General features: G+C 39.6%; 1 protein-coding gene across 1 annotated transcript; it reads right to left on the bottom strand.

Annotated features, from left to right (window-relative positions):
• Window positions 1-5,324: 5,324 nt before the first annotated feature.
• Window positions 5,325-10,377, bottom strand: LOC120253410 (acetyl-coenzyme A carboxylase carboxyl transferase subunit alpha, chloroplastic-like). The gene is given in 11 exon segments (XM_039261788.1): window positions 5,325-5,972; window positions 6,195-6,280; window positions 6,684-6,753; window positions 6,824-6,875; window positions 7,388-7,542; window positions 7,666-7,780; window positions 8,415-8,503; window positions 8,505-8,579; window positions 8,718-8,825; window positions 9,649-9,723; window positions 10,009-10,377. Coding segments are annotated over 11 exon segments (1,842 nt in total).

The raw sequence follows: 10,377 nt of genomic DNA, 5'->3' as shown, positions 1-10,377 counted from the left end.
GGCGAGTATGATACTGTAGGAAGCTAAGTGATTTAGTTGTATATTTGGTGAAATCTAGTTGTACTCTTGTCACAGCACTCTCTGTATATTGGAAGAAGAATGATAGATAATGAAGCTTCTTCTATTAAGCTTGATCTTAGCATTGACTACATGACTGAATATAAAGACCCTAAAAGTAACAACTTTGCCAGCTAGGCAGCATACAAAAGTACAAGGAAACAAAAAGGAAAACAACAGAGAATTAAAAAGAGATGTCGGCTAACATCCAATCTAAATTCAGCTTTTTACTTTTTCTCTATCCAATCACCGGCCTCCCATGCACGATACATAGTGTAGTTGACTCTAAAGGTAGCAGAAAGTTTAGAGCAACAACACCAACATGCTCCCCTTGCTTACAACTCTCGATTCCCAGAGATACTCCCTGAAGTATTCAAACTTGTGATTTGGCAATGCTTTTCGTAAAAACATCCGCCACTTGTTCATTTGTTCCACGATGAGTTATGTCAATTAACCCATCTTTCATGAGCTCACGAATGAAGTGGTAGCGGGTGTCGATATGCTTTGTACGTCCATGCATATCTGGATTTCGAGCAATTGAAATGGTAGCTTTGTTGTCACAACGAATGATGCTGGGACTGCCCTGTGCTTCATTCAAGTCTTCTAATAGACGTCGCAGCCAGATTGCCTCGCATGCAGCTGAAGTGATGGATATGTATTCAGCCTCAGTGCTGGATAATGCAGTGATGGGTTGCTTCTTTGAGCACCATGCTATAGCTGCAGACCCCAAAGAGAACAGCCATCCCGTAGTGCTTTTTCGGTCATCCTGCGACCCACCCCAGTCGCTGTCGGAGTAGCCTGTCAAATTGAATTCATCATTCTTAGTGTAGAGGAGACCATAGTTGGTTGTTCCATTGATGTATCTCAGAATTCGTTTCACTGCGCCGAGGTGATGCATACTAGGAGTTTGCATAAACCTAGACACAATCGAGACAACATGCATAATGTCTGGTCGAGAGTGTGTGAGGTAGAGCAATCTCCCAACTAGCATCCTGTATTTTGATGGATTTGCATAACCAGAACTGTCCTAAGATTGCAGCTTCTCATTTGAATTCATTGGGGTACTAATGGGTTTACAATGTATCATGCTTGCTTTAATCAGGAGATCCTCAGCATATCTCTTTTGAGAGAGAAACAAGGAACCCTTTGATTGCTTCACTTCCAAGCCAAGGAAGTATTTCATCAGACCGAGATCCTACATTTCAAAGGTCTTCATCATTGTTTGCTTGAATTCTCTCAACATTTCATCAGATGACCCCATATATATTATGTCATCCACATATAAACAAAGTAGAAGCTCACCTACAACTCCTTGATGCTTCCTGTAAACAGTGGGCTCGTTCGCACTGCGCACGAATCCCATTTTGGTGAAGTGATCATCGACTCGGCTATACCATGCCCGAGGTGCCTGACGAAGCCCATACAAGGCCTTGTGGAGTCTGTATACTTGATCTTCTTTTCCTTGAATGACAAATCCCTCTGGTTGCATAACATAGACTTCTTCTTTTAGCTCCCCATTCAGGAATGCTGTCTTGACGTCGAGCTGATAGATGCACCATTGTTTTTGTGTTGCGATGGCCATGAATACTCGTATTGTCTCCATACGAGCAACAGGGGCGAAGACCTCTTCAAAATCAACACCTTCCCGTTGTGCATAACCTTTAGCGACCACCCTTGCTTTCTTCTTCAATAGTGACCCATCAGGATTAAATTTGGACTTGAAAATCCATTTTAATCCGATCACATTCTTCCCATCCGGCAGGTTGGTAAGCTCCCAGGTCCCATTCTTATGAATTGCCATCATTTCATCATGCATAGCTGCAACCCAGTCTTGGTTCATAGCTGCTTCTTCGAATGTGGTGGGATCCGCTGCTGTCAGTGCAAAGGAGCATGAATTATATATATCAGTTATATCACGATACCTTGCTGGAGTCTCATTGTTTTCAAGTGTGGATGAGGTAGTGTGCAGCTGAGATGCCTCTAATCGTTCATCAGAAGAGATCAACGGTAGAGAGTTGCCTGACTAAATAGTGACTGGTACCCTTTCCATGTCAGCATGTGGCACAGAAGTTGATGTAGACCCACCATGGGTTTTAAGCCAATCCCAGTATCTGGATTCAAAGAAGCGAATATTCCTGCTGATGTGAACCTTCTTTAAATCTGGATCAATAACCTTATAAGCCTTTGATTGTTCACAGTATCCAATGAAAACGCAGGGTTTTGATTTATCATCGAACTTTGTTCTCTGTGAGTCAACAAGTCTAAACGCCATGCATCCAAAAACCTTTAGATTATCAACATTTGGCTTTGACCCCGTCCAAGCTTCATATGGCGTCTGAAGTTCCAAAGCTTTGGTCATGGAGCGATTGATGATATACAGCGATGTGGCCACCGCTTCAGCCCAAAACTCCGACGGCATCCTTGCCTCCTTCAGAAGAGTTCTGGCCATCTCCGTTACTGTCCGATTCTTTCTCTCGGCAACGCCATTTTGTTGAGGCGTTCTTGGTGCTGTTAACTGATGCATGATGCCGGTGAGATCACAGAATTTTTTGAACTCTTGAGAAGTGAACTCACCTCCCCGGTCTGTGTGGAGAACCTTTAGTGGCAACGAGAGTTGTTTCTCGACGAGAAGTTTAAACTGTTTGAACTGCTGCAACGCGTCGGATTTTCTTTCAAGGAAAAACACCCAGCTGTATCTGGTGCAGTCGTCAGTTAGTAAGAAAAAATACCGGTTACCTCCGAGTGAAGTGGTTTGCATCGGTCCCACTAGATCACTGTGTACCAGTTCCAATGGAACTGTGGCTCGTCTCGCTCGCCCTTTTGGAAATTCTTCGCGTGTTTGTTTGCCGAGTGAACATGCTTCACAAGGACTTGGTTCATGTATAGATGGCAAACCATGCACTAATTGATGCCCGTACCTTTTATGCCAGAGATTTGCATTATTTGTCTCACTCTGGACCACATTTGCCACCCCAACATTCTCAGCTCCGAGTGGGAATAATCTATGCGAAGTCATGCTCACACGAGCAACTTGTATCTTGGTCTTTGCCTCCTTGATTATGCACTCACCTTCAGTGAATTCCACATCGTAGCCAGAGCTCATCAACTGTCCCACACTTAGCAAGTTATGTGCTAAGTTAGGCACAAACTGGACATTGTTCAAGATGGTGGTCTTTCCATAGTTTGATCGAAGTGCAACGGTGCCTACTCCCTCTACTGGGAGTATTTTTCCATCTCCCAGTCGTATGGACTGGTTTGGAGTAGCTTCAATACATTTGAACAACCTTTCCTCGCCTGACATATGATTCGAGTATCCGCTGTCGATTAGCCAGGTTCCACCATCTTCAAAGACTTCATCGCAAGCCATGAATGCAACTCCTTCTTCTTCTTCCTTTCCTTTTGTTTCTTCGGTTACATTTGCTTCTTTGTTCCGAAACCAACATTGAGCTTTGACATGTCCATACTTTTTACAGATAAAGCACTGGACATTCTTATGCTATTTGCTAGCTTCTGTTGAGTGCCCACCATCATAGCTCCTTCCACGGCCTCGCCCTCTTCCTCTGAAGTTGCTGCGACCTCGACCTCTACCTCCTCGATGACTATGTTCTCCAAACGGAGTGCTCTTGACATGCAAGGCTTTGTCTTCGTCTTGCTCACCGTCAAGATTAAGTATTGACTCATGACTCTCAATGCACCACTAAGTACATCAATAGTTAGAGTATTCAGGTCTTTAGCAGCTATTAATGAGTGAACTACCTTTAAGAATCTTAGTAAGAGACTTCTTAGGATTTTGGCTACTACAGTCTTTTGTGGACACTCCTCCCCCATCATCCTGATCCGATGGACCACATCCAAGACTCGGCTAACGAGTTCATGCACGCTCTCTCCACGCTCATTCTTGCGCGCCGAATTCTCGGTGAAGAGAATGTAGCTCAACGGCGAGAGTGCTCGGATCGCCTTTGGAACTCGCCTTAATGATGTCCCAAGCTTTTTGGCGCCTTGGCCTCCGAGATTCCGATGAGCACCCCGGATCAAGAGCTTGGCTGGATGAGGAATAGTGCTTTTTGCATCCTTTTTCATGTTCTCATTGAGTCGAGCCCCGCTCACCTTTCTCCATCGAAGCCCTTCTCAACGAGACTACACAAATTTTTCGATCGAAACATCATCTTCATCATCAAACTCCATAGGTTATAGTTCTCTCCTTTAAAGAATGGCACGTTGGCTTCTCTTGAGGATGAAGAGGAGATGGCCATCTCCAAGTCTCTGATACCACTGTAGGAAGCTAAGTGATTTAGTTGTATATTTGGTGAAATCTAGTTGCACTCTTGTCACAAAGACTTCTATATATTGGAAGAAGAATGATAGATAATGAAGCTTCTTCTATTAAGCTTGATCTTAGCATTGACTACATGACTGAATATAAAGATACTAAAAGTAACAACTTTGCCACTAGGCAAGACATACAAAAAGTACAAGGAAACAAAAAGGAAACAACAGAGAATTAAAAAGAGATGTCTGGCTAACATCCATCTAAATTCAGTCTTTTTACTTTTCTCTATCCAATCACCGCTGGCCTCCCCATGCAGCGTACATAGTGTAGCTGACTCTAAAGGTAGCAGAGAGTTTAGAGCAACAACACCAACAGATACCAGCACTCGATAGAGAAGAAAAAGCATACCTATAAGAGAATCTCATTATTTTCATGAAAAATCCGCATAATCTGACGTGAAGGAATTTACGTGATACATTGCATGGTTCCCACTATTCTATCACAACAAACTAAAAATCAAGAAAGAAGACAACAATATCTCGAAAAATGAATATACTACAATGGCTTGAAAAACAATTTGCAGATTCTCAATCATTATTCCGAATGAAATCTCGCATTGTCTCGTAACTCGCTGATGATCCGCCATTATCGAATCCAACAACGGCTTGCTCGCAAGCCAACAAGAGTCGCAATTCTTTCTTCTTCACTCACCCTGAATCAATGACAACAAAGCAATTCCTTCTTGTATCTCCTTTGCCAATTCCCTCAACCTTCTCCTTGTTTGAACCCCTTCACAACCCTCGCCTTTTCAACTCTTCTGTTTTCCCTCTTATACCTGCCAAATCAACGGCCTTCTTTATCTCCTTCTTGATCACCTCATCGCCTTTCTCGAGCCTTCTTCCAATCCTCGTGGAGCAGCTTGCACCGCTTTCTTACCTCAAGCCCATTACTCGAGATCGATGACTGAAGCATTCCGTAAGCTCTTGCTTCGCCTTGTTCACCTCCTTAATGAAATCCTCACCCAGCTTTCACCGCTGTCAAACCTCTGTTGCGCCAATTTCAATGCTTTCCATCTTTCTTTTACCCCGACCTCTAAGTTTCTTTGTTGATCACCTTCTTTAGTGTGTCGCCCTTCTTCCTCCTGGGTCCACCAACCCGCCAACTCCCGACAATGTCTCAAGCTTTCCGCTTTTAAACCAAGGAATGATCCTGGGCGGGAAAGATTGAGGTTGAACTCTTGAACTAGCCAATCAACCTTTTCTTTCAATACAGGATTAAAGGTCTGATCCTTTGCGTTTGAGGAGAATTTGAAGAGCTCCATCTTGACAGCCTCCAGCTTCTCTTGCAGGCCCATTGCAATGAAAGCATTGGTGATTTCCTTATCGACATCTTGTCTTAGCTTCTCTATAGCCTCATCGTGTATAGTAGGACCTAGAGATTTACCCTTGGCCTCAATTGCTGCCTTCTTGAGGTTCCCAATTTTCACTTCTATGTCAGCAGTAACTTTAGAAATGTCAGCTTCCTTCTTCTTCATGTTACGCTTCCTCTCTGGTTCCACCACAGCACCTTCAAGGAACCCCCCAAGTGCACGGAACTTAAGATGTCTATGATTAAGTAAAGCATCGACATCCATTTGTCCAAGCTCCTGCATAAGAGAAGACACTCTAGTCATATTCCCACAAACATGGCAGAAACACCTCTTTAGGCTGCTAAAGGAGGGTAAATTGTCTTATAAAATGGCCACAAACTACCACCATGTATTCTAATTTATCACCTCTTGAGGAATATAAAAGATAGAAAGAAGCCAATCAGGTAGCTTTGGACTAATAATCCTTTTCAATAGATGTGAAGATAGAAGAGGACATACCTCCATTGCCTTTGAGATCGTAGCCTTTATTTGTTTCGAAGTCCAAGATGGATCGCCAGTGCACCACCCTAGTGGTTCCCTGTGAACTATTGATATTAAAGCCATTGACTAATATGCTCAATAAAAACATAGAGCATAAATTATCCTGTACTAAAATTAAACAGGAACTTCACAACATATAAACAAAGATATCCCCCATCATTTTTGGAGTTTCATATCCCTCATTGGCAGGAATATCCAAGTACTGAAATCAAGCCGGGTTTCAAACACTAAGACCAGAATCATTATTTATTCAGGAGTCAATCATTTATGGAGTGTAGGTGATTAAAGAAATTAGTTTACATTTGGCCATTGTGCTTTCAAAAGAAAGAAGTTTCCAGTGAGTTTTTTTTTTTATTCAGCAAAATCTCAAAATAAAGATAACTTTTAAACCTCAATAGACAGACCTATTAATAAAATATTCTGAAGAAACATTTAGATTATCTGAACTTACTGGAATAACTCCATCTGCAATTTTGATCTTACATAGTTCCGCTGCTGTGATCTTCGGGTCACTGTCCTATACCGAAAAGGACTTCAATACATAAAAACAAACGTCAAGGGTCATACATCTGCAACCATCCATGTACCTTAGGAGCTGCCTGGGAAGTCTTCCACAAAATGGCAGCACATGCTTCTGGACTGAACACAATAGAAAAGATTAACAAATAAATTTTCTACTGTGGAAATGTTAAACATATCTAGAAATTTATAAAGAAACAATTCAAGCTAAAAGTTAGTAGTAATAGATATTTTATCAGATCATGTGTCTAGTTTCATATCAACCTTCTCACAAACTAGAAGGCAAAGCAGCATTCACATGGACAATCTCTCACAAATCAAGGTTGGTAAAGCAATATATCACAAAAGACAATGAGAGTGTTGGAGGCATCATCAAAAATCAGCATCAATTTGGAATTTCAGTAGAATTACTAAGATCTGAAGGAAAAAGATAATAAAAACGACGAGTAGATAGAAAATATACCTTTTATCAAGATATTTACCAACTCACATCACCGATATTGTAATGTTTAAGCAATAGGAATAAAAGAAACGGGGACCAGGATCCTGATTTGAAGGAATGAAATGATGGAAAAAAACATAAACCCAAGCACATTTCATAGGTTGAAGAACTTAGATAAAAGATATTTAACCTTGCAACAAAGAAGACAGCATTCTCCAACATGAACAATTTGTTTGCACAGCCAATTGCAAGAGCACCGCCAGATCCACCTTCACCAATAACAATCGCCACAATTGGAACCTTTAGACCAAACATTTCCCTCAAATTGTGAGCTATTGCCTCTCCCTGTCAGTTAATCATATCAAACAAATTGCCACATCACAACTAAAATTCACAACAAAAGAAGATTTGCAATTCACAACAAAAGAAAATTTGCAAACAAGCAAATACAAGCATGGTATAACATACTTGACCAAGCTCTTCAGATTTGAGATCGGCAAATGCACCAGGTGTGTCAATAAAAGTGATTATGGGAAACCCATGGTGATCAGCATATCTCATCATCCGCAAAGCCTTTCGATAACTGTGAAAAAAATTCAGAAATTCAAAGTGCCGTAGACCTAAGCAGCAGTTGCTTTTTTCTTCATTAAGTAGCTTAAGAAATAAATATGCAAATATTATTAGTCAAACAATTGCGTTTATATATGGTTGGTTATTAAACAAGCAGCACATTATTAAGCAAATGAGCCAAAATTGAGCTTGATTATTTAACTCAATAATTAAATCCAAACTAAGCAAGTGCATGGGTTGTTTCATCCAAGCTTGGTATGCCATAGCTTAATTGGAGAGAATTATAACCTATAAAAATGTTATGATAAAATCGGTATCTTCTTTGTGCCATAACATCAAGTTGGCTATGATGTCTAGAGCCTTTTCTCGAAAGCCTCTTCAGGTGATCCTGACATTGAGTCTCAGCAGAGAACATGAAATTTACAAATTTTTTAAACTTTAAAGAATTATGGTTGGCTTTAACTAGCACAAAGTTAATTTGCATTGAGTTTGAGCAAAGCTTAGCTGGCTCAAGCTTAGCACATTAACAGCCCTTCTTCAAAATATACAAGAATGATAACAAAGGCAGTTTTGTTTTCCAAGTATGACAACAACTAATTATTTTTTAGCAGTAAGAAGATATCCTCAAAGATGAAAATATTGAATACCCATGTGGTGTTGGCATCCCAAAATTTCGTTGAATATTCTCTTTCATGTTTCTGCCTTCCTGGTGACCTATAAACATGTATGACTTTCGATCCATCGATACTACCAATACCAGTAACAATGGAAGGATCATCATAACCTGCACGATCTCCATGGAGCTCCACCCACTGGACAGCATGCAAGAGCATATAATAAGAAAATTGAATTCGGATTTGCTCCTGACAAAAAATCATAAAAGCTATAGTGCAGTGGGAAGGGAAAAAACAGACAACAACAAGAACAATTAATAGTGGAAAGGAAAAGACCTTATCAGTGATATTCAAAACATGGTCAAGAAATGTCAGCCTGTTGGGATGTCGAGCGATATTTAAGCGCTGAATTGGAGTTAGGTGGGTGTATAGATCTTTAAGGGCCTGCAAAGTTTATATAAGTCATAGATTGCACATTATGAAAATGAATCCAAGACGAATAAAAAAAATCTAACAAACAAGACATGATTAGACTGCCCACCTAGTCTAAGAATCCGAAAGAAAATCAAATAATAATAAACAGATAACAAAAAGATAGCATGCTTAGAAAACATGCATCACATATTATTAAAGACTTTGATGACTTCAAGTTAGTGGCAAATGGTGTTCAAAGATTCAAATATCTAATGATGCTTTAAGCTTGACTCTTTTTATGATAAAATCCACCAAAAACATTTGACAACAGTAGGTGTCAAAGAACATGCAGTAGTCACAGATGCTATGCTCATTATGAAAATTCAAAAGACCCATGTAGCGTACTTGTTTTCCCCTAGAAAGGGATCCTGTAAAAACTCAGACAGCATTTATCAATTGGAAAGAAAAAGTGCGCACTCTTACTGAGAGAAAGCATAAAAAATAAAGAGTTGGAAAAAGTTACATTATCAGGCAGATTTCTTCCAAAACAAGAAAAAATCAACTTAATCAATAAAAAATGAGTAAGACTTTATTAATTCTGCAGTATATGTTTTGTCTAATAATGTTGCTTGTACAACAATAGGCTTACTATAGTCATTTAATAGATTACACGATGTTTAACTTCTTAATAAACAAACCATTCACATTACTGTCAAATTCATGGAAGAAAGTATCCAGATAATTAAAATTTTGGCAACATAGCCACTTCTGTAGAAAATATATTTCTCAAAATCTTTGCTACTATGTGAGAAACGTGTCATCTGGAACAAATGTTAATCTCGACAAACTATACCTGCTGATACTTGCTTTCCAATAAACTAATTTGACCACTGAAGTCCAGACCAGTCTCATTAGCCATTTTGCGAACCTGTACAAATATAAGTGAAAATAAAATAAATTAATAAAAATACATTTTAAATAATAATCTTTAAAGAGTTCTACTATGAATTTGCAGAGATAAGACTTCCAACACCAATATAAAATTCAAAAAGGCTGCAGTATAAAGAAAAAGTGAAAATGATCAAAACTGTCAAGATGCATTCCAAACAGGTTTTACTTAGTTTTATTTATATAAGAATTATAACAAAATGTCTCCCACAAATTTCTGTAACTGCTTCCAAATAAAAAATGAAGCCTGATAGAAAGGACTCACATCAATGATCTTTTTCTCTAGATCAACCAATGGCTTCTCAAACGAAAGGGTCACCGGTTTTGGCTTCTCGGTAAGAGACTTGAAATGAGATAAGTATCTCAAATGCCCACTTTCCAAATTTGGATCAATATCATTTAGCCATGGATACTCATGTTTCTGCCCTTTTTTGATCCTGGCATTGATATGAAGTCTATTTGCATGCCTAACCCTGGACTCTTCCAATTGCTTTAACCAAATTCTATTGGTTCCTTTCAGTAGACATTGTTGAAAATCAGCCCCATTAAAATCTTTTCTGAAATGAATACAAGATCCAGACACAAAGCTACAACCCTCTCCTCTCCAGCTAACTGAAACAGATGAAGAATTCAT

The sequence above is a fragment of the Dioscorea cayenensis genome, chromosome 1, assembly GCF_009730915.1.
Source record: "Dioscorea cayenensis subsp. rotundata cultivar TDr96_F1 chromosome 1, TDr96_F1_v2_PseudoChromosome.rev07_lg8_w22 25.fasta, whole genome shotgun sequence".
NCBI classification, from domain to species: Eukaryota; Viridiplantae; Streptophyta; class Magnoliopsida; order Dioscoreales; family Dioscoreaceae; genus Dioscorea; species Dioscorea cayenensis.
Note: the sequence above shows the minus strand (reverse complement) of the source record. Positions and strands in the feature narration are given on the sequence as shown.